At 38.1% G+C, this 24647-nt stretch overlaps 1 protein-coding gene across 8 annotated transcripts in view; it reads right to left on the reverse strand.

Moving 5' to 3' along the window:
- The window catches only part of NEK10 (NIMA related kinase 10), a 194449-nt gene that overhangs the window by 155787 nt on the left and 14015 nt on the right, over nucleotides 1-24647 (reverse strand). For 7 of the 8 annotated variants that reach the window (XR_004256903.1, XM_032235691.1, XM_032235690.1 and 4 more), the window contains exons 8-12: nucleotides 24513-24554; nucleotides 18193-18271; nucleotides 17477-17544; nucleotides 12817-12896; nucleotides 8150-8236 (exon numbers count right to left, since the gene is read on the reverse strand). Coding sequence is in view for 7 of the 8 variants with exons in the window: in XM_032235691.1 (XP_032091582.1) it covers nucleotides 8150-8236; nucleotides 12817-12896; nucleotides 17477-17544; nucleotides 18193-18271; nucleotides 24513-24554 (356 nt within the window). In the remaining variant the exon portion in view is untranslated. The remainder of the gene's footprint in view (nucleotides 1-8149; nucleotides 8237-12816; nucleotides 12897-17476; nucleotides 17545-18192; nucleotides 18272-24512; nucleotides 24555-24647) is intronic. The other variant, XM_032235689.1, reaches the window with a different exon arrangement.

Here is a 24647-nt window from a genome sequence, read left to right on the forward strand (position 1 = left end):
AATTCAATAGTTATATTTAGCATGCTTACTAAATTATATAAATACCCAAATTTGGCCTTCTTTTTCAATGTAACATAGAAAGTGGTGCATTTTTATTTAGCATCCTAAGAGTGGAAGTCACACATATCTTGGGAGGATATTGTTGAAGAGAGTAGTTATTGCAACATGGTAAACTAGTTTCTGTGTTCCATTAGATGATACTATTTAATAGATGAAACTAATAGAATCCCTATCGTACTTGTTTGTATCAGATGGGAAGAAAAAGCTAGAGATAAGTGGTCTCTCAAATAGCCAGGCTCTATATTAAGGGTGTCAAATTCACATCAACACAGAAGCGTCATGTGACGTATCTGGCCCATGGGCCAGGAGTTTGACAATCCTCTTCTGTATCATGAAGAATTTAACAATAATAATCAGCACCTTGAATTGCATCCAGAAACCACTAGCAATTAGTAAAACTTTTTCAGAGGCCTTGTGAAGGGTCATTATGAACTCCCCTTTATCTACATTTCGTTTTACAACTATGTATCTTGTTTTTCCAGTTTGCCTACATTTTTTTACATATACACTTTTTAAAAAAATTTGTAAACCACACAGAGTTGCTAAGGAATCAGATAGCTCATAATCGAATGGATGGATGGATATAGATAGGTATACGTGTGTGTGTGAGAGAGAGAGAGACAGAGACAGAGAGAGGAGAGAGAGAGAGAGAGAGACAGAGAGACAGACAGAGAGAGAGAGAGAGGGAGAGAAGGAGAAGGAGAGAGAAAGAAATTCCATCTGTCTTTTTCTATAATGGGACCAGAATTTCTGTTGTTAAACAAAGTGGTTGTTAAGCAAGTTGTGCCTGATTTTACAACTGTTTTGCCACAGGTGTTAAATGAATCACATGGTTGTTAAGCAAATCCAGCTTTACCCATGAGTTTGCTTTTCAGAAGCTGGCTGTGAAAGTTGCGATCACATTATCCCACGTGCAACAACCGTTGTAAATACATGCCAATTACCAAGCGCCTGAATTTTGTTCTTGTGATCATGGGGATACTGCAATGATTGAGTGCGATCAAGTGTGAATACAAGTTATAAATCACTTTTTTCAGTGCCATTATAATTCAGAATGGTCGCTAAATGTAAATCGAGGACTACCTATAAAGAAATCAATCTAAAAAATACTTTAAATTAACCTATGCTTCAAACAACCAACTCAATAACTGCTTGTTATAATGCTCAACTGAAAAAACTCTAAGCTGTTTTTAATCAGAAGCAGTCACAGGAATGGAAGCTCTTGTTAATTTGATAATAGCAATCTCAGGAAGTCATTATGAAATGATACCTGTTTTGTACCTCTGTGCAGTATCACAATGCATGTACAAAAAAGGCAGAAACACAGAACATGTTTTTTGTAATTTCCTTCCTATTTCCTGCACATGCTTGTAATTATCACGGAACACATAATCCAGAAGACACTGTATCAGAGTGACAGGAGTAGCTGCCTTTCTATTTCTAAGAGAGATTAATCTTTCTGATGTCATGAATCTCTAACATTAAAAAGGAAAGCCTGAAAGCAGCACCTAGCAAGGGATGGCCTGGGCATAGCTAAGGATCCCCTTAAAGCTGATGGTAGATTAATCTTTGGGTTCATCTAATTATAATTATTTCCCATTATTTCTAAGATTGACTAGTCTTCTTATGGTTTTAGGGTTCTTATTTACGATAAAGATATTCAAATGTATTTATAACATTCAATTATTTACAGTAAAGGCATTCAAATGTGTGCTGGGGAAACATAAAAATAAACACCAGAAGCCTTTGATAGCATTTCAAGGGCAGTCCAATATAAAGGATATAGCAGTATTCCAGACAGGAAGTCAGAGGGGCTTGAGAGCTATAAGAGCCTCCCAGTCTAAGAATGAAAGCAACTAATGCAAATCCAAAAGTGAACATAGGCCTTTCTTGCCATGGTTGCCGCCTGCTCTTCTAGCAAAAACCATGAGTCCAAGATAATTCCACATTGAAACAGAATCCAATTTTAGCCCTGGGTCCACCTAACTCAGAACTAAAATTGGAAAAACATTGTCACCAAAAGTCCCAAATAGCCATTCAGACCTGCTTAGATTGAGTCAAAGGTCCTTGTGCCCCATTCAGGCCCCTACAGCTGTAGGCACTGGGACAGGATATCTACAGCAAATGTCCCTGATAGGACACAGCATATGTCTAGGATAGGATAGATTCTCAATTATCCTAAAGGTGTTTTTTCAAGAAAAAAAGCCCCAAGAAAGTCCAGTTGCCTTTTGAGACATGTACATCACTTAAGCAGCTTAGTTTGGAGAGCTAATGCTGGGTATCATCTGCATATTGATGATCCACTCCAAATTGTTGGATCACCTCATCCAGTGGCCTCATATAGATATTAAATAAGACAGAAGAGATGAATAAGTTCTTGGCACCACAGGAAGTAGGGGATATGGGTTGGATCTCTGCCCCTTTATCTGATAGAAATTCTGGAGGAAGAAGAAGAACCATACAACATAATACTGCCCACCTCAACTCCCAAAGCTGGTCCACAAAGTATCATGATTGATGATATTGAGGCACTGAGAGGTCATGAAAATAAAGGACAGATGCATTATCCCCATCCTGTTCCCATCAAAGATCATCCAGGAGCACAACAAATAGTGTCTCAATCCCATAAATATCCTGAAGCATGACTGAAAGAATCCAAATAATCTGTTTCATCCAGGGTCCTTTGAAAATACCATGTTACAAGTCTCTCCATAACCACCCATAAAAAAGGAGACACCGAGAAAGCACTTGATCGAGTGAATTGGCAATTTTTAATGAAAACAATGCAAAAGAGGCAAATTGGAGAGTATTTTCTACAATCAATCAACGCAATATATCAGGAACAAACAGCACAAATTATAGTCAATGGAAGTTTAACAAAATCTTTTAAAATTGAGAAAGGTACAAGACAGGGTTGCCCCCTATCGCCATTATTGTTTATTATAACCATGGAATTATTGCTGAATAAAATACGGGGGTCAGATGATTTACAGGGAATCAAGATTAGGCACCAAGAATATAGATTATGTGCATTTGCGGACGACTTGGTTATAACTTTAACCAAACCAAGGGAAATCTACCAAGGTTTTAATGAATATGAAAAGGGCGGCATACAAATAAATTAAAATGAAATGAAATGAAATGATTAATCAATATGGCCAAGTATCTGGGTTTAAAATAAATCTAGGGAAAACAATGTTAGTTAAACAATGTTAGTTAAAAATATGAACACTAATCAAAGGGAAGCCTTATAAAAAATAACAGGATGTGAAATAGTTAAAAAAGTTAAATATCTAGGAGTTTATATTTCAACTTCAAACGGGAAACTATGTAAGTATAATTATGAGCCATTATGGTATAGAATACAGGTAGAGATGAAAAATTGGGGGAAATTACAATTATCTTTGTTGGAAAGAATAGCAGCAGTAAAAATGAATGTCTTGCCTAAGTTTTTATTTCTTTTTCAAATGATACCAATACTTAAAAAAGACGCAAATTTGCTTGAATGGCAGAAGGATATTAACAAATTTGTTTGAGCAGGGAAAAAAATGAGAATAAAACTTAAAATAATGCAAGACGTACGTGAGAGAGGAGGCCTGAAAATGCCAAATTTAAAACTATACTATGAAGCAGTAGTTTTATCAATAATTAGTGACTGGATTAATTCAACAGAGGATAGGTTATTGAATATCGAGGGCCATGACTTGATATACGGCTGGCATACCTATTTGATATATGACAAGAAGGTGGATAAGACATTCAAAAGTCATATATTGAGGAATGCTTTATTGCGTGTCTGGAAAAAATATTAATATAAATTAAATGATAAGATACCTATCTGGGCAATTCCCAGACATGCAATAGAGAAAGACCGTTGGCTTACCTGAACGGTTGTTCTCAGGGCGCCGCGAGGAGAGTCCAAGCGTGGGTTAACACAGTCTATCTGCCCTTGGACTGAGTAATGATTTTCTTGACCACGCCTCCCTTTGCCTCTCCATGTTCAGTTTAAAAACGAAAGGACAAAAGTAAGGTAAGAGTTCACAGTCAATAATACAGTCACATTCGAAAAAAGACCCCCTGGGTGGGTTTGGACTTTCCTCGCAGCACCTTGAGAACGACCGTTCAGGTAAGCCAACGATCTTTCTCCAGTATGCCACTTGGAGAGTCCAAGCATGGGACATGCCCAAGCTATTGAGTCCCAGGGTGGGAAAGGACCGGGGCCTCCAGAGTCTCAACGACTGTTTGCAAAATCCTTCCAAAGGAGGCTTCGCCTGGCCAGAATGGTGGATAAGGCGGCAACCTGACGCCTAAGCATGCTAGGTGCTAGACCTTTGTCCAGTCCCTTCTGTAAGAAGTCCAAAGTCTGAGGGACTGAGGCAGAGAAATCAACAATGCCTCTATCTTTACACCAAGAGGAGAAGGTGGCCCAGGTTGCATCGTAGATCCTGGTCCCCCGCCAGTTCCGCAGGGGGAAATGATTGCCAAGGGATTCCTCCCATAGGGAGTCAGCTACAACTATACGTCGACAGGTGGGAAGAGATCACCTCAGACAGCTGGGTCCTATCCACCATCAGGAAGGATCTAGTTCTGGACTTTCTATCCTTCCCTCAAAGGAAGTTCATCCGCTGCCCCACCCCCAAGAATCCGCTAAAACGGGAGCTCATGCGGAAGGAGATCCTCCATCTTCTCCAGATAGAAGCCATAGAGCCCGTCCCCACAGAACAGGAACGTGAGGAGCACCCTTGAGGCTAGCTCTCCAGCAAACAGGCATACCCTTCAAGGAAGCGGCCCATTTACAATTCCCCGCCTGCCAGCTGTAAAGGCCCGCCCCCCCTTAGCGAAATAAACTTTCAGCTGTAGCTCTTTAACCTTGAAGCAGTATTATGATGGAGTTGAAGATGGATGGTCAGTTTTAAGGTTGGGAAACCCCAGTGTATCTGCTCTTGGACTGGAGCTCTCCCAAAACAGTCCCTATGGGCGGACTGAGTTTTTAAACTGAAAATGGAGAGGCAAAGGGAGGTATGGTCAAGAAAATCATTACTCAGTCCAAGGGCAGATAGACTGTGTTAACCCACGCTTGGACTCCAAGCGGCGCACTGGAGAAAGTAAGTATAGCACAAAAACATGTAACTACATATAGACAGCTTCTTACTATAGAAAGAGGTGTATTTCAGTTACAACCCTTGAATGTATTAAAAGAGGAGAAGGTAATCCAAACATGGTTTCAGTATGGACAATTGCAGGCCAGATGGAAAAAAAGATCAGAAAATTGGTATCATGCAAAATGAGGACAATCTACTAAAAAAAAATCAGGGATCAAAGTCAAATGCACATAAAAAGGTTATATAATGTTCTAATAGAAATGGATTCTGAAACAGAATTAGTTAAAGACTATGATAAAGTGAGCACAAAATTTTGAAGAACCAATAATGTTGGACACTTGGGAAAAGATATGGGTAAGAAATGTAAAATTCACACAAGCCCAAAACCTGAGAGAGAACTTTTATAAGATGTTTTATAAATGGCACTTAGATCCTAAAAAATTGGCTTGCATGTATCCGAATTTACAACCTAAATGCTGGAGATGTGATTGTATTGATGCTACATATTACCATATATGGTGGACTTGCAAAAAGGTTAAAGCATTTTAGATAAAAATATGGTGGATTATGCAAAATATTTTTAAAAAGAGGATGAAGTTTACCCCTCAGTTATTCTTGTTAGGTATAACTACTGATTGTACTGTTACAGAGACTAATCTGATTTTGAACCTAACAATGGCAGCAAGACTGTTAGTGGCGCAATACTGGAAGAAGGAAGATTTGCCTACTATTCAATTAAAAGTAACAAACTTAGCAGAGATGGCTAAAATATCAGCATATCTGATAGAGATATCAGATGAGAAATATAAACTGGAATGGAGAAGATGGATTGACTATATTCAAAATAAATATGGGACTAAAAAATTCCAGATAGCTTATGAATGAAAAAGCAAGGAATGATTTAATTTGTTTATAGTTAGCTTAACAAAAGAGGAGTTAAAGCACAAATGATAGATGAAGCCAAGTTTCTTTTAGTTTATTTTAGAATATGATTGTTAAAGATTTATGTCCTTTATTTGCTCTGGGAAGTCAGGTGGGGGGGAGGTTGGGGGGGAGATGGGCTCGGGTGGGGGAGGGAGGTAAATATTTGTAAAAGCTTTTTAAAAGTTTCAATAAAAAAAGGAGAAGTTGGAGACTAAATGAAACTATTCAAATTAGTTGGGTTTAGTGATGGCATCTTGAGAAGGGGGCATCTCATCACCTCCTCCCTCAAAAAATAATTAACCACCACACAGACCCAATCATGCATCCTCTCCCCGGTAGCCTTGACCAACCACAAGGGGTGCAGAATTAATACAGAAGAGGCCAAACAATCCTTTTGAATCTTCAACAGAATCAAAGTTCCCCCAAATAACTGCACAATTCAGCTTCTATAACTTCCACTGATTCTGCCCAAAGGCTGGAATCCAAAGTAGAAAGACTATGAGATATGCAGGACATTCCTCACAGCAACCCTATAGGTGGATTCCAGTATTATGCCTTCAAAGGAGGGACAGGGTCACCTGAAATAAGACTTCTGGGTAGTTATATGCAGATTCTATAACAAATGGGGAAATAATTTTAAAAAAATGTTTTTTGTTTGTTTGTTTGATTGATTGATTAATATTTCCACCTATTCACCCATAGTGACTCAAGGCGGCTTACAGAATAAAAACCACATTTAAAACAATAAAAACTAACAAAAAGAATCAAATAAATTAATATAGTACAGAGAAATTGCTTAAATACAATTTAGTTCAAAGCCAAAACTACTTTCCCATTCCAAGCAGCTATGAAGACATTAACCGGATTATATAGCAGACGTTCTAGATTAACCCCAAGCTCTGTCTGATAATCAAGTTGATTTATCCTCTGGGGTGGACCAATCTAATAGGCCCAGTCTCTCTGTAGAGGAGGGTTGCTCCAGAGAATGATAGGAAATAACAGGAGAGAAAACAACATTTTCCACAAATCCAGAGCATCCTGCTGCTGCTCTGACATAAAAACAACACAAAGTGAATGACCACTATAATATTGGGTCCTGGGTGGCTTGGAATAGTCCTGTGGTTATTATGGTAGCTATAAACTTCTCAGCTATCTCAGACCCCATGCCCAGAGAAGTCAAATGAAGTCGATACAAGACCATAAACCTGAGGAACTGCACGGCCAACCAGCCAGTCCAGAATCTCAGGCAGGGAGTTGCTACACAATATGGAGGCTAGTACAACAACGGCAGTCCCAACTGATGCCATTAGCATCCAACTTAACAAAAAGGGTTTCTCACACAACAATCTGAAAGGAAGTTCTCCTGAATGCATCCCAAGTATCTGGGATGACCACTGTCACTCCATTGCTTCTACCCTGAGGTTTTGGCTAGTATCACACCTGGAATACAGCTAGATACTCAGAAACTGGAATCTGCCTGTCTTATCCTAGCCAGGTCTCAATGAATACCAAGTTGGTTTTTCATCAACAATCAAGTTGTGAATGAGGGTGGCCTTACTGTTAACCAACTTGGTGTTCGGCAGCACCAACAATGCAGGGCCATTCAAGATCTGCCATCTAGGGGGCTGGAATGGACCATAGAAATAAAAATATTTTATTTACTACATTGAGATTCTAACATTCAGTTAGCAGCTTACACCACTGCATTTAATATTCCTTCCTTCAATTTTTTTCTCATAACTATCCTGTGAAATTTTGGTGGTTAAAAAGAGGAACTAGTTCAAATCACTTAGCAAGTTGCTAGGGCTAGTGGCATATTTGAAACCAGATCTTTGCATTATCAGTTTAACTCAATTACTTTCATGGTTAATACTTCCACTAAATACTTCCACTAAGTAAGGTATACTATATCTCACTGTCAGATTTGGGGATTCCCTCATATTATACTTCAAAAGTTTTAAGTGAACAACTTCAGAGATAGAGTAATTTGAATGTATATTAGCTAAATATCTGAAAATCATTAACACAAAAGTAAATTGACATGTGAAAATGACATATCCTACCTTTTAGAGAGCAAATCGTATTCGTGTAATATCATCAATAAATTTTCGACAACATTCAGCTCACTTATTTTCTCACGACATTCAGGGCTACAATAAAAACATTAGGGAGATTATTTTTGAAACTGAACTGAATTTGAATATTATCCTAAGTAAATTACTGAGTGTATGATTTCTGAAATTTCAGAGTCAATAATATATTATTTGCTTTCCTTTAGAGAAATGAAATCTTGGAGCCCCTGAACCCGAACTTCAGCAATTTTCACACTATTTCATGGGTTGGCATAAATGAAATTTGGAAAACGATATGCCATCTAATTCTGGAGCAACTTCTCCACACTGAATCTCTAGTATGATTAAAATTGGGACTCCTGGTAATGGGTAGAGCCCATAATTTGAATGTTTCAGAAAGCAGATTGCATTATGTCTCTGACACTACTACAATAATCAAAAAATACAAGAGAGTTGGTAAAGCATGCTTGGTAATGATAGGCTCTCCCTTTTAAAAGCAAATATATTACAATACATACAAACACATGCACACATCTGTTGCCTTTAAGTATGGATCACTGGCTGTAACATTATGACAACCTAGCTGAAAGACAAGATAGCTAATCCATAAATTGGCTTGACTGGCACTTCAATTTTACTTTAACACTAGTGATAGAACATTATTCTAGTTCATCTGGAGGCTAGTCTGAGAAGCTATGAAATAGTTATAGTCTGTCTCTGTCTTTCATTTTTTTTCTTTTATTAAATAAAATACTTTATTTTTTAACTTTTCAATTTTTACCAACTCTAAGTCATAATGATAATGTGCCTGTAGTCACGATTGTATTTTGAATGCTTGGTAACTAGTTCACATATACGACTGGTTGCGGTCAAATGACCATGATTTGCAATGTTTTTATGCTGGTTTGTAGTAGCTTTAATCAGTTTTCAGTGTTTTTGCTGCTCTTCTGAAAAAAAAATTGCATTTGGGAGAGTGGATGAGGCTTACAATAATGTAATTTGCTTAGCAACCACAGAATTCAGACTGCTTCATGATTTACTTAACGGCTGCCATAAAAAAAGAGTCATTAATTTGTGTCCAATTAAATTGTGCCTTGACTTATAACTGTCACAACTTACAATTGAAATTCCAGTCCCAAATAGAGTCGTAAGTTGAGGATATCTGTATCTTACTTAAACATTGTAGTTAGACCAATACAAATATGTAATTAAGTAAATAAGTAAACAAACAAACAAACAAATTCCCCTGTGTTCAATCATGCACCTTAATAATTTGTTTCAAATATCGGATTCAAAAATCGGAAATAGAAATCCAAAGAGATTAAAAGGCGAAGTGAACATAGCTACACTAGTAATATTTTATAGCATATACAGCAAACCATCTCTATATCTTTCCACACTTTCTACTCTTCAAGTCATCTGTGATTCTACCACATTTTCCCACTACTTCATATATTATCTTTCATTCTTTAAAATTCTCATCTCTTTCTTCTCTCAGGAAGAAACTAACTTTTACTACAACTTTTTCCTGTTTCTTTTGACCTATTCCTTTTTCTATCATTTATTCATTTTGCAATCAGTCCTCATTTCATTGTCCCTACAGGTAATCCTTGACTTAAGACTTTAATGGACACCAGAATTTCTATCATTAGTAGGGTGACCAGATGTACCGATTTCAGCGTGACAAGCACGATTTTTAACCATTTTTCCCGCGTCCCTCCGCCTTTTAAAAAAGTCCCGATTTTCTGACTTCATGTTGAAAGCCCAGTGGATTTGCTTAAGAAATCCTAACCGGGGCAAGACAAAACACACCCTGTCTAAATTCCCTCTCTCTCTCTGTCTCAATACTTTCACTGAAGATATTAAAACGTTAAAGCAACAAAACGGACCCCCTCCCCCCCCCCCCCCCGCGCCGGTCGCGTTCACCTCATTTTATAAGAAAAAAATGATCTAGTACCAGAGAGCTGCAGGAAATGGCTAGAGAGGTCGCCAGTGTTACTTCCTGGATTTTCCAGAGGGGAGGGGCACGGAGGTTGGAGGACTCTCCAAAATGGTGGGAAAGTTTCAATTTGCTCAGTTCTGGTAAGTGTGCTGGGTTTTTTTCTTTTATTTTTTAATGCATTTTAAAATAATGTAGGTTTTTAAAAATGTGCAGCTGCTGTTTTTTTTATTCAAAACAATATGTGTAACACTATGATGTGCCATGGAAAAATCATTTTAAAAAAACCCTGAAAGAACAAAAGGTTTTTTTTAGGGTATTTTCCTGATCAAAACTATAATTGTTTCTGCATGATACTCTTAATCACAAATAGCCAACTACACTTCATTCTAAATAGTTTTATTTCCTTTATTGTATGTGATTACTCAAGTCCAAAAACTGAGTTAATTGGATAAACTCAGCTCCACAATTTACTAAATATACAGTTACAGGAATTTCATGTATAGTATGCTGTCTCTTAGGGTTTATTGAACATAGGAGAATAATATGAGAGGGATTTGATGTAAAATAAGCTCTTTTAATGAATTCAAAATCAACGCAGCAGACAAGACATGGGAGTGAACATAATACACACTTTTTTTTCCTTTTAGCCATCAAATACTGCAGCAAGTGTGTCAGTAATAATAGCAAGACAGGCATAGGATTTTCCAGCCAGGTTAATTTTACTTTTTTATGGTTTTGATGTTGTATTTAATTTTATCTGTATTACAAACTTATGAAGGCTGTGCAACATTTTGAGGTGATATAGAGTATGTAAAGGCATGAATACAGTAGAACCTCTGGTCACAACCATAATTCGTTCCATAACATTGCTCGCAAATTGATTTGGTCATGAATCAAACCTAATTTTGGAAATTTGGCGCTTACAAAAAAAATGGTGCAGAAGGGGAAATCAGCAGCGGGGGGAATGTGAATATTTTGGTCAGAAGCGTTCGTGACCAGAGATTCTACTATATAACATCTTCACTTAAGACTTAAGATTCACTTAAGATATAACATCTTCACTTAAGATTCACTTAAGAACTGTGGCAAGAAAGGTGGTATAGTGACCAAAGTTACAATGGCATTAAAAAAGTGACTGATGACCATTTTTCACACTTAGCGACCATTTTCACACTTAGCGACCGTTGCAGCATTCTCATGGTCACGCGATCAAAATTTTGATGTTTGGCAACAGATTCGTATTTATGATGGTTTCAGTGTCCTGGGGTCATATAATCACCTTTTGACAAAGTCAAATGGGGAAACCAGATTCACTTATGCTACTAACTTATCAGCTGCAGTTATTCACTTAAGAACTGTGGCAAGAAAGGTGATATAGTGACCAAAGTTACAATGGCATTGAAAAAAGTGACTGATGACCATTTTCATACTTAGCGACCATTGCAGCATCCTCATGGTCACGTGATCAAAATTTGGATGTTTGGCAACAGTTACAATTTATATTTGTAAATTGTAGTTATGTTGAAATAAAAAAAAAACATTACAATACTATTTTTGCGTTGTATGAAAATTTTTGTTGCTCCATATAAAATTTTTAATCAACCGCCCCGTACCCTCCCCAGTCAAAGGTGTCCCTCTTTACCAATCTGAAAATCTGGTCACCTTAATCATTAGTCATGATCATAAGTCAAGACACCCACGTAACTGACCCAATTTCATTACTTTATTTACAGAGGTGATTAAGCAAATAACATAGTTATTAAGTGAACGCATTGTTAAATGAAGGCTGCAACAGTTAAGCAAATCCATGTATTCCTATGGCCATTTTTTTTTGCTAAAACTATCCAGAAAGGCCAAAAATCAGCAAAAATCACAATCACAGAAAAGGAAATCAGTTGCCAGGCACCCAAAATGCAGTCATGTGACTTTGGGGGGGGATAAATGCAGCTGACAGAACCCTGAAAATAGCTTTTGAGGGATCTGTCTACTCAAAATTTGCACTACCAATTCTCCAGAACTGATCAGAACTTGCTGAATACCATCTCTGGGTGTGTCATAACTTTGGCTAGTCGCTAAGTGGCTGTTTGTAAAACTTGGGTTACCTGTATACAACCAAACTATCTCAACATACTTTATTCACACTAGACATTCAATTTTTAAATAAGACTATATTTATTCATCTCAATTTCATTCTTTACCCTCTCCGTTATTTTACTACAATATTTAATTGACAAAAATAATAAATATAAATCTGAACCAAAAGCAGATTCAGAAAATGTTGTTCATTAGAAAGAATATTTGACATATGAAAGTGTTCATATACTACAGTTTCATATCTGAAAATTTTCATTTGATGTTGCAATCAACTATCAACATAATTTATTTATTTAAGTATTAATTCACTTAACTACATATGTGAAATGCACTCACAGTCATTTCTACAAAAAATCTGGCCATCTAGTATATGTATACATATACATGCAAACTGGTGTATTGTGTGCATTTGTCTGCAAATATTTACATATTCAGGCAAGTTAGTGTCTGGAAGTACAACATGGCACCTGACACAGTCCCTAGAGGAAAAACATGTCTCCATTAGAATATCAGAAATAAAAACCAAAAAATTGTTTGGTTTTAAATTTATTTGTCATAATTATTAAGAGGAAGATGTCATGATAAATAAAAGGAATAAAATAGCCAAGAAACTGAAGCTTACCTTTCTGCCAAGCTTGTGAGAGCAAGCAGTGAACCTACTAGTACACTATTTTCTCTAGATCCTAGTAAATTAATCAAAGTCTGTAAAAGCAAGAAGGAAAAAAAATGAAAATATTCTTCTAGATCTAGATGCTATAATGAACATTGTGTTTAAAAAGTAAGTTTTACATATTTCTTATACAGTAGCATTAGAAACTGAAAAAGTTCTAAAACAATCTTCAAGAAGTAAACCCATACCTCTGTACTGTTTTGAGTCATATTAAAAGGAAGAAAGAATACATTTCCCACACATGTAAATAAAAATCAAATGGTGTATAAAACCAAGAACTATATGCCATCATCAGGCTTGGTTCATTCTTAAATAAAACTGTATCAGATCTGCTTCCTATTACATGCTGGGATTTTAAAAAACTAAGAAGTACATGGCTTTGATGGGAGGATGGCTACTGTTTCCCAAACATATATCCATATACCTCTGCTTGTTATCTCAGTAAAGCTGAAATAGCCCAAAGATTGTTTCAAATGCTGTGCTCTGAAAGGGGTATTTCCCCAAATATCCCATCCGAAGACACTGCATGCAGGCCACATAAGGCACCTTGATGTGCCCTGAGACTGGAGCTCTCCCAAAACAGTCCTAACGGGCGGACTGAGTTTTCGAACTGAGCATGCAGAGGCAAAGGGAGGCGTGGTCAACTAAAAAACATCACTCAGTCCAAGGGTAGATAGGCTGTGTTAACCCAGCATTGGACTCTCCGAGCAGTGCACTGGAGAATAACATGGAAATCACACTGGAAATCTTGTGGCTCTAACTGGTATTATAGATTTCCTGTGGAAGCAATTCCTTCAGACTGTTCCCTAATCTCTTCCTACAGTCTTTTTAAGTTGCAAGGAAAGTTGGAAATCTGGCTTCCACAGGCACAATTTCCTTTTTTAAATCATTGATTAGAAGGTGTAAAGCCAAAAGTGAAAAGTCTATGCCTGATATAATGCATGTAATTGGAAGTGTAATTTCAAAATACTCAGCTCTTGTTCTTCTGTAACTCATATGTTTGTTTGTTTGTTTGTTTATCCAATTATCCTAAGATTTGTGGCAACTTGTAATAATGAAACATCGAAGAAATTAAAATATGTATACTAACTTCCAAGCAATTCCCACAGCAAAATTTGGAATGGCAGGGAAAAAGCAGTTTTGTGATGTTGTTTAAGGGCTCTGACTGAACATAATATAAATCTGGCTTGTAGTAATTCCATATCAGTGATGCCAGTAGTCCAAGATGGACCAAATCAGAAACCAGATACGATCTGGATTTTCTGCTTTTGATGGAAAAATGAAACTTTGTTTTTGGTTTTGAGTATTAGATAGATTTTTGTTATAGAAATGGCTAGTATCTATTACTATGTAAAAGTAAAAAGTTGAAGTTGTAATGTACTAAAAGAGGTGGAAATCAACACTTTTTTTTCTTTTTCCCTTTCTCTTTTTTCCCCCTCCCCTAACTTCCCATTATTTTTATTTTCTTTTGTATTTTATATTATGATAAAATAAAATAAAATGTTGATACCCAAAGAAACAGATACAACATAAATGCTTCCCCTAGAGATACCTTAGCACATAATGGGAATAGGTCAGTGCTCCATAGCTGTCTAAAGAACTTTAAATAGACTGAAAGTGAAAAGACAGTAAATTTCATTTAAAATGTTTAAATGAACATTTAAACATTGCTTCATCTTTAGGTAAACAATAGAAGGTGTTGTTATTATATCCTGTGTCAGTTATGGCGAACTTACGGCATGCGTGCAGGAAATGGATGCAGAGCCATCTTTCTGGGTCCACGAGACGTTGCCCTTTGCTCTTCCAGGTTCCAATGTGCTGGCCAGCTGGTCTCCGCACACTCATGCATGCCAGAAACCAGAAGACCAAGTGGCCGGTTCGCATGGGCGTGCCAGAAACCAGAAGATCATCTTCCTGGCGTGCGCATGTGCACTGGGCAGCTGCTCTTCTGATTTCTGGCATGCACACCGGCCAGCTGGTCTTCACATGCACATATGCACCAGAAACCAGAAGGGCTGGTGTGCATGCATGCGCTGGAAACTGGAAGATTATCTTCCTGGAGTGTACATACACACTGGGAGACTGCTCTTCCAGTTTCTGGCATGAGCACACGATCCCGTTTCACCACTCAGTGCCGAAAAGGTTCACCAACACTGCTCTATATCAAAGCCTGACAGAGATACTCTTCCTTCTCCTCTTATATTAAAGACAATCGAGATGAAACATTTCTTTTTCTTTAGTTCATTCTAGGTATCTGGGCTAGGCTGATGTTTACATGTCACTGAATTCCTTTTTCAAATACACCACTGTACTCCTTTACATTATTACAATTAGGCCCATTCTCTGGAATGGCTAATTTTTGAAACAAGTTTCCTTGCAGCAGTATTATCAAAATCATATGAGTTTCAGGTGTGCTTCTTTCAGATCTGATTTTTGATAATTTTTAATATGCTTCAATGATTTATTGTTAATTTTCATTATAAATAGATCAATAACATCAGTAATTTTTCCTAATCTTAATAGTACAGTACTATTCACAAATGAAGGTAAGTAAATATATGTATCCCAGATAATGTTGCAAGATCCAATCGGTCACCAGGAACAGAGATTTACTCTTCTGAGCTTTCGGGCTCATGGTGAAGTCCAGTGACGTGCTGTGAGGTTTATGGCTGGTGAAGCAAGCGGGCAAAAGCCGCCCTATGTTGGACACAGCGACAGGGCCTTCGGATACCAGAGGCGGGACGCCTCTATGTCGGACACAGTGGCAGGGCTTTCGGACGCCCCGGCGCTGTATCCGCCATAGAGGCAGAATGCCTCTATGTCTGACATAGCGGCAGGGCGGCTTTTGCCTCTAGCACCAGGGAGGCTTTTGCCCGCTTTCAAGAAAGCTTTCTTGAAATCGGGCAAAAGTCGCCCTGCCGCCCTGGCACTTAAGGCAAAAGATGTCCTGCTGCTATGTCCAACATAGAGGCGTCCCGCTATGTCCAAAAGCCCTGCCGCTATCTCCAAAAGCCCTGCCACTATGTCCAAAAGCCCTGCCGCTATATCTGATATAAAAAAACTGCCAGCCCACACACCAGCAGAGGCGGGTAAAACACACACACACACACACACACACAAATTACTTACAATAATACAATTACTTACAAATTACATTAATTTTGAATTCCTCCCTCCCTCTGACCCACATACCTTTTCCAGCAGTTTCACAGAGGATTTCAACTTTGCTCTTGTCCGCCATGATGAAAATGTAAAAATGTAAAAGGAAAAAGGCAAGAGCTACTGAGGTCAGGCTGGGTTAGCTGCTGCCAGACTTCCCAATGGATGACTCTGCTTAACTGTTTAAAAAAGCCTCTAAAAAAAATACCCTCTATGGGAGGAGGCAAGAGAACCAAGTGCCTCACCTACATAAGGAATTTTTTGGCTTTTAACACTTGCTTAACTCTGCTCAAGTGATCATAAAGATAGACTAAATTAAGCATGTGGTTCTCCCGCCTCCTCCTGTAGAGGGCACTTTTTTAGAGGCTTTTTTAATCAGTTAAGCACTAAAAAGTCATCCACTGTGACTCTGGCAACAACTACCTCAGCCTTATTCCTTTTACATTTTTTTTTCTTTTCATGATGACAGTGGTGAGGCCCTGCCTCCCCTGCCTGCACGTTACTGGTGAAGTCCATACTCAGGGAACTTCTCTCTACTAGAATATGTTCTTTGAGCTATTCTATGAATTATATTTATGTAAATCCTTCTTAATGGTTGATTAATGTGTTGAAGGCCAGCAATTGGCTATTGTTTCCATGTGCTGCCAGGTCCTCGACTCCTAAGCACCTGATAAGCTGGTGATAAATCAGCATTCCTATTGACTTATAAGGGGCTAATTTCCCAGGTTTCAATCATTTTCCTGGCTATCTTTGTATCTGCAGGACAAATAATCTTAGTAGCTTCAAAACTGAATGTTTGTCCTTGCATTGCAATGTAAAGCTACTAACAAATTCTGCTCTTCTCATCTGACTGCTCACTTGCATTCTTACAATCTGGTAGTTAGCTTCCTCCCGATCTGTCCTACATATTCACAGGGATAATTAGTGCACATGATGTTCCAGCAGATTACATTAGAAGTATCTCCCATCTCCAAGCAATCTTTGCCATGCATTTTTCGTCATATCATAATCGCTGGGCACTGTTCAATGCCCACTTGCAGATCTCGGAAGCTGTGTTCTACTGCTTCTGAAATGTTTTTGATATGTGTATAGTTAATATTGCACCATCTTTCTTCCTTTCTCTCCTTTGTGTGAGGATGGGTTTCTTGTAATAAATGTTTGTGGTTATCCATTCTGCCTGATTTGTTCACATAGGTAACTTCCGTCCAGTTGTTTAGCTTATGGATACTGCAGTGGATTCTCACTCTGCCATACAGTGTGCCACATGAGAACAATGGTGACAAAATAGACGATGGGCTCCAGTATGAGCCTGAAAGCTCAGAAAAGTAAACCTCTGGTGACTGACCCAGATTGGATCTTGCAGTAATTTTCATTTGAAAGATCTTATTATTAATTGAAACTTAAAAAGAAAAGAATAAGTTTCCAAGAAACTTCGTTTCATTAATTCATTTACCTTATGCACTCCACTGGCTGTAACCCATTCTCTTTGATCTTTAACCGCTGAAAGTTTTTGAATAATATCTGTGAATTAAAGAAACTGAATAAAATGAAACTGAATAAAGTATCTCATATAAAATTCTTATTCTTAATAATTTTGAGGAGAAAAATCCATGGTATATTTACAAAATAGCAATCTGTTTCAGAACTTAATAGATTCTGAGACATGATTTTGAAGATTCAATGTCAGACTTAAGATTCAAAATGAGATGTATACAGGGCTGGGGATATTTAAAAAATCAAGTTGATCATCAAGGACTTGCCAATTTTAAAACAGATTAGTGCATTTTTTAAAAATGGATAGAAATTTAATCACGTAGCTGCGGGCCTTTTTTGCCTGTCCCATGTGGCTATCCTTCAAAAAAATATATTAAATCAAAACGTGAAATATGTTCAGCCATGTTCCGAAAAAGCCATTTAAATTAGTGTAACCTCATTATTCCTGACTAAGTAAAAATCTATGGTTTTATTGGGTCAAATTTAACAGGGTTTAACTTTGGCATTTCTTGAAGGCTTACAAGTCTCATTTGTTTATTTAGTGTTATTTGCTGTGTTAGAGCAATTTCAATATTAGAAATCTTAGAAATACTAAATATTTCAATCAATCTTCAATCTTCCTATTTTATAACTTTGCTACTTCATTTTGTTGGGAGCTAATTACTTAAAACTTACATATCATGTTGACTAATTTATCTATGTTATGTTGCTCCTCTCCATAGGCAAGATAATCATTTGTTACTGTTTCCATATACTGTTAATGACAAAACAATAAAAATATTATTATCAAGAAAAGGTTATGTTAACATTTTATAACACATATGCTCCCAACTTGTAAATGGCATACTTTTTCACAACATACCACATAATATTACAAAAATAAAACAAAAGTTTCATTATTATGACACTGAGATTGCCAGGAAAAAAAAAGTACTAATACAAAACATTTGTCAGGTTTTATAAATGGCTTGGTAGTACCACCCAGAATTGCTGGGAGCCAGGCAGCATTTAAATTTACCTATTTTTGCTCTTTTACTTCTTTCCTGATATAGCCACTTACTCAGTTCTTAGCTTATCTTAATATAAACTTTTAGGCATAACTCCAAAGCTTAGAAATTTTACTGAATACAAGGAATTCAAAATCTTTGAAATATATATGGGGATATTAATAGTGCATATTTTATGTTATTATCTTTCCCTTCCAGCTTTCTAACAATAATTTCTTAAAAGGAAAACAGGCTGTCAAAGAACACAATGGTTGGCCATCACCAAAGCTGTCATCACCCATAGCAGAGAAAAACTGAAAGACCCGTGCAAGATCAGAAGTGGAGAGACCTGGCCCATAGAATCAAGACTCAAACTTAATTGAATGGATAACATCAACATTATAAACTTTAGATCAGGGATGGTCAATTAATTTTCAAAGTGGAAATTAGAAACTGGGATGCTGTAACAGTCCCATGCCATTCTGCTCCTGCAACTACCCCACCGATGCCACTGATGCTGCAGTGATATTTTGCCACCCACCAGCACCATACTACCCACTCCTTTGCTTCTGCCTCACCCTGATGCCCTGCACCCAGCCACCAAAGCTGCAGGCCAGAATGGGACTGCTCTGAGGCGAGAGGTGGTCTACAGGCTGTAAAACGCTATCATTTTAAACTTGACAGACAAATCCTATGGGTTCCTAACATGAAAATGACCACATTTTTCCCAAAGGAGCTTTTTCTTTTTTACATAAAATATTTTTACAATATGTCCAACTTTCTGTTAGTTTGAAATAATAAAATGATTGGGAATTACTGTCAGCCCAAGCTGTGGAATTTTCCTATTTGCCTGTTTGCGAGTTGCCATAATGTTCTTCAAATTCTGAATGCTCACTATGCATTAAAATATTTAGTGATCTTTGCATTAGCTCAATACTGAGCTTGTCTGACTTAAACACAGTCCAACAATAACATACATACATGCATGCATGCATGCATGCATGCATGCATGTTGTATTTATAAATAAAGGGAGACTATTATAGATCTATTTCAAGCTATTTAGCTCTCATCAGCTAGCCATACTCTTACTGGGATTAGAACCTGTGCTGTATTGCATCTTAGGCAGATGTGTTAGCCATTAAGCCACAAGTTTCTTCTCATCAGCTGAGCCAGGGAGAAAGGTATATATTTAAAGTCACAACCCCTGGTATGCCCAAATATGGAAGTTCACTACTTCCATTCTCTGTCCATCAGCTCGTCACAAGAGACCATCCAGACAGAAACCCAATATTTTTACTGTTGCCTTTTGTTGCCTAGATAGATAGATAGATAGATAGATAGATAGATAGATAGATAGATAGATAGATAGATAGATATAGATAGATAGATATAGATATATATATAGAAAACTGATGACAAAAAAAGACCTAGTGACCCATCAAGTCTGCCCTTTGTTTTTTTTTCTTTTTAATTTATTTAGTTATTAAAGAAATGGCTTATGCAGTTAGAACGCTAGTTGACAATCTGCAAGCCTGCATTCAAAACCCAAATGCTGCTGTGTAGTGGGATGAGCTCCCATCATTTGTTCCAGCTCCTGCAAACCTAGCATTTCAAAAGTGTGCAAATGCTGAATAAATAAATAAGTACCAATTCTGAGGCCTCATTAATGGGGACATGAATGAGCCCCCATCTGGGTGTCCCCTGGGCAACAGTGATATCATTGGTTAATCCTTTAAACCTCCCCCCCCCCAAAAAAATACCTCGAAGCTTCCAAAATAAATCTGAAGATTTTTTTTTTTCTGGATGATGATTTTGTTTATCTCAAGCATGTTTAAACTCATTTACTAACTACAAATTAATACTAATGTCAACATCAGAGACAGCGCACCTTGTTTTGCTGGCTTGGTTTGGAACTATGACAACCAATGTTCCCTTCAATTTTTTTTCAGTGTGTGGGGAAAAGTATAGTGTTTGAGCAGCGCATTTTCATGCCTGAGCACTTGATTTTTTTTTTAGCCATAATTGCCATCAGAGCAGATGTTGGGGAGTGGGGCAAGGAGGAAAAGGGTCCCCTCCCTCTCCCTCAGACCTCCAGGAAGGAAGGAAGGGGAGGGGGAGGGAAAGGAAAGGAAATGGGAAAGAAGAAAAGGAAAGGAAAAAGGAAAGGAAATGGAAAAGAAAGAAAGGAAAAAGGAAAGGAAATGGGAAAGAAGAAAGGAAAAGGAAAAGGAAAGGAAATGGAAAAGAAGGAAAGGAAAAAGGAAAGGAAATTGGAAAGAAGAAAGGAAAGGATGAAGAAGAGAGGGGAAGGGAAGGGAAAGGAAAAAAGGGAAAAGGAAATAAGAAAAAGAAAAGAGAAAGGAAAGGAAAAGAGAAAGGAAAGGAAAGGAGAAAGGAAAGGAAATGGAAAAGAAGGAAAGGAAAAGAGAAAGGAAAAGAAAAGAGAAAGGAAAAAGGAAAGGAAATGGGAAAGAAAAAAGGAAAGGAAAAGAGAAAGGAAAGGAAAAGAGAAAGGAAATGGAAAAGGAAAGGAAAAGAGAAAGGAAAAGAGAAAGGAAAGGAAAAGAGAAAGGAAAGGAAAAGAGAAAGGAAAGGAAAAGAGAAAGGAAAGGAAAAGAGAAAGGAAAGGAAAAGAGAAAGGAAAGAAAATAGAAAAGGAAGATAGAAGACAGAAAGGAAAAGGAAAGAGTGGAAAGGATTGGTACTGCTCAAAAATCAAGTCTCAAGATCCTGTGGACCCCTTTGGCTCAGGCAGTCCAATTCCACGCTGGTTCCCTCTCTCCCTGAAGCAAAGGGAATGCAGAAAGACTGCCCAGTCCAGAACGGAGCTTCAGACGATGCAATGCCTGAGAAACCCCTGGATGTGCAGAGAAATGCAGGTTACAACCAGCGAATCACGTTTTCCCAGGAACCGACAAAGCCCCATAGGGCCAATGGGAATTCTCCCTTCTGCAGCACCATCGGTCTCTGGGCAGAGTCTTCCTTGATTTCACCAATCACCATATGGAGAAGAGAGTTCAGTGCAGAGAGAGAAGGGAGGGAGGGGGGATATTTTCAGTCACATTTAAAGAAACACTGCGCTGCAGTTTGAAACTTATGCACGGTGTTTTCTTGTTATGTGTGCGGCCACGCAGGCGCGCAGCTTAGAAGGAACATTGATGACAACTAACTTATATCATACCAAATAATAGCAAAGTATGTAACAGAAATTAAGCATTTTGACCCTTTGGATGATTTGGCATTTTTTAAATTTCTCGTTGATTCTTTAATGGGATATAGCCCTGGGAAAAGAAGAGAGATGAACAAATAATTAAAGGAGTTTCATAAAAAATAACTCAGAGGTTTTCCAGTTTGATGGTAGTCCTTTAAGGTAGATGAGGTCCAAAAAAAGAGGAACAGCAGGATTTCAGAAAAGTTTATTTATAATTGCTGGGTATCGTAACAGAATCTTGAAAGCCTTTCAGAATTTTTCTCTACTACAGTTGCAAGAAAAAGTATGTGAACCCCTTGGGATTACGTGGAGTTTTGCATGAATTGGTCATAAAATGTGCTCTGAACTTCATCTAAGTCACAACAATAGAAAAACACAGTCTGCTGAAAATAATACTACACAAACATTAGATGTTGCATGGTTTAATTGCACATAACATGTAAACATTCACAGTGCAGGGAGGAAAAAGTATGTGAACTGTTGGACTTAATAACTGGTTGACCCTCCTTTGGCAGCAATAACCTCAACCAATGTTTCCTGTAGTTGTAGATCAGACCTGCACAAGGATCTGGAGTAATTTTGGACCACTCCTCTTCACAAAACTGTTTCAGTGTAGCAATATTCTTGGGATGTCTGGTGTGAATCGCTCTCTTAAGGTCATGCCACAGTATTTCAATCGGGTTGAGGTCAGGACTTTGACTGGGCCACTCCAGAGGGCGTATTCTGTGCTGTTGAAGCCATTTTGCATCACCCATCCTCTGCGGAGCTTCAGTTGGCAGACAGATTGTCGTACGTTTTCCTGCAAAATGTCTTGATAAACTCTGGAATTCATTTTCCCATCAATGACAACAATCCGTCCAAGCCCTGAGGCAGAAAAGCAGCCCCAAACCATGATGCTCCCTCGGCTATGTTTTACAGTGAGGATGAGGTTTTGATGTTGGTGTGCTGTGCCTTTTTTAATCCACGCATAGTGTTGTGTGTTTTTCTCAAACAACTCAATTTTGATTTCATCTGTCCACAGTATATTTTGCCAGTAGTACTGTGGAACATCCAGGTGCTCTTTTACAAACTTCAAACGTATTGCAGCATGTTTTTTTTTGGACAGCAATGGCTTCCTCCGTGGTGTCCTTCCATGTACTCCATTCTTGTTTAATGTTGTCCTTATTGTAGATGTGTCAACAAAAATGTTAGCATGTGCCAGAGGTCTTTAGCTGACACTCTAGGATTCTTCTTTACCTCATGAAGCATTCTGCGCTGTGCTCTTGCAGTCATTTTTACAGGACAACCACACCTAGGGAGAGTAGCAAGAGTACTAAACTTTCTCCATTTGTAGACAGTCTGTCTTACCATGGACACATGAACATCACGGCTTTTGGAGATACTTTTGTAACTCTTTCCAGCTTCATGCAAGTCAACAATTCTTGATCGTAGGTCGTCTGAGAGCTCTTTTCTGCGAGGCGTGATTCACATCAGACAGTGCTTCTTGAAACCAGTAAACCCAAAATAGGTGTGTGTTTTTAAAGGGCAGAACAGCTGTCAGCAACACATCCAATATCATCACACTGATTGGGAGTCAAGGTTGGCTCACTCCTGGCTCCAATTAGCTTTTGGAGAAGTCATTAGGCTAGGGACTCACATACTTTTTCCTCCCTGCACTGTGAATGTTTACATGTTATGTGCAATTAAACCATGGAAACATCTAATGTTTGTGTAGTATTACTGTATATACTCGAGTATAAGCCTAGTTTTTCAGCCCACTTTTTGGGCTGAAAAAAGCCGCCTCGGCTTATACTCGAGTCAGTGAAAAATTTGCCCGAAATGGAGGAGAAAAAGGGGAGGGGCCATGCCGCTGGGTGACACTCGTGAATGGCCCAGTGCCCCTGTGAGTTTCCCCTCCCTCTGTGTCAGTTTGCCGCGCAGCGCGCACCGCACCATCCCCCCTCCTCACGTTCTAATGTAATGCAGGGCTGTCTTACAATTCCCCTTCCTCCCCCTCCTGCCGCTCTGCAACGATGTCCCACCTCCTCCTTGTTATGGCAAGCAGCCACATAGCGATGTCCCACCTCCTCTGGTACAGTGATCCAATGATAGGAATCACTGTGCCGTGTGTCATAGGAGGCGGGACATCGCTCCCGCGGCTGCACGGGACATCAGCATCACAGCGGGACATCAGCATCATGAGGTGAGTGAAGTATTTCATTGAATACACCGCTAGTTTACTGTTTTTCTTTGAAATAAATATTCAAAAACATTATTGGTATCTATTTTTATTTTTGAAATTTACCGGTAGCTGCTGCATTTCCCACCCTAGGCTTATACTCGAGTCAATAACTTTTCCAGTTTTTTGTGGTAAAATTAGGTGCCTCGGCTTATATTCGGGTCGGCCTATACTCGAGTATATACGGTATTTTCAGCAGACTGTGTTTTTCTATTGTTGTGTCTTAGATGAAGTTCAGAGCACATTTTATGACCAATTCATGCAAAACTCCACGTAATCCCAAGGGGTACACATACTTTTTCTTGCAATTGTACATTTTATACCAAACTAAATTCTCCTTTAACAATTCATTTATCTCTTTTCCATTCCCAAGGCTAGATTTAGATTTCATAAATATTCTTACCTTTGCTCATCTCAATCTTTTTTATTATCTCAAAAGATGAACAGCCTTTGTTTAGTGAGCCCCTGAAAACAGACTATTTTGTTTGTTTGTTTAAATTAATTTGCCATCTATCTTACCATGGGGCATCTCTTTTGAAGACTACATATAAAATACAATTATTTATTTTAGAATGGTACCTGTGCTAAACTGTCAATTCCACCCAGACTGTGAAGAACTTCCTAAAGAAGAAAAAACAAAGGTAAGTATGTCAAATGTATTTCCAATTATACTATTTACTATTTCATTAAATTTAACAGGAAGGGTATGTATGT

The sequence above is a fragment of the Thamnophis elegans genome, chromosome Z (assembly GCF_009769535.1).
Source record: "Thamnophis elegans isolate rThaEle1 chromosome Z, rThaEle1.pri, whole genome shotgun sequence".
NCBI lineage: Eukaryota > Metazoa > Chordata > Lepidosauria > Squamata > Colubridae > Thamnophis > Thamnophis elegans.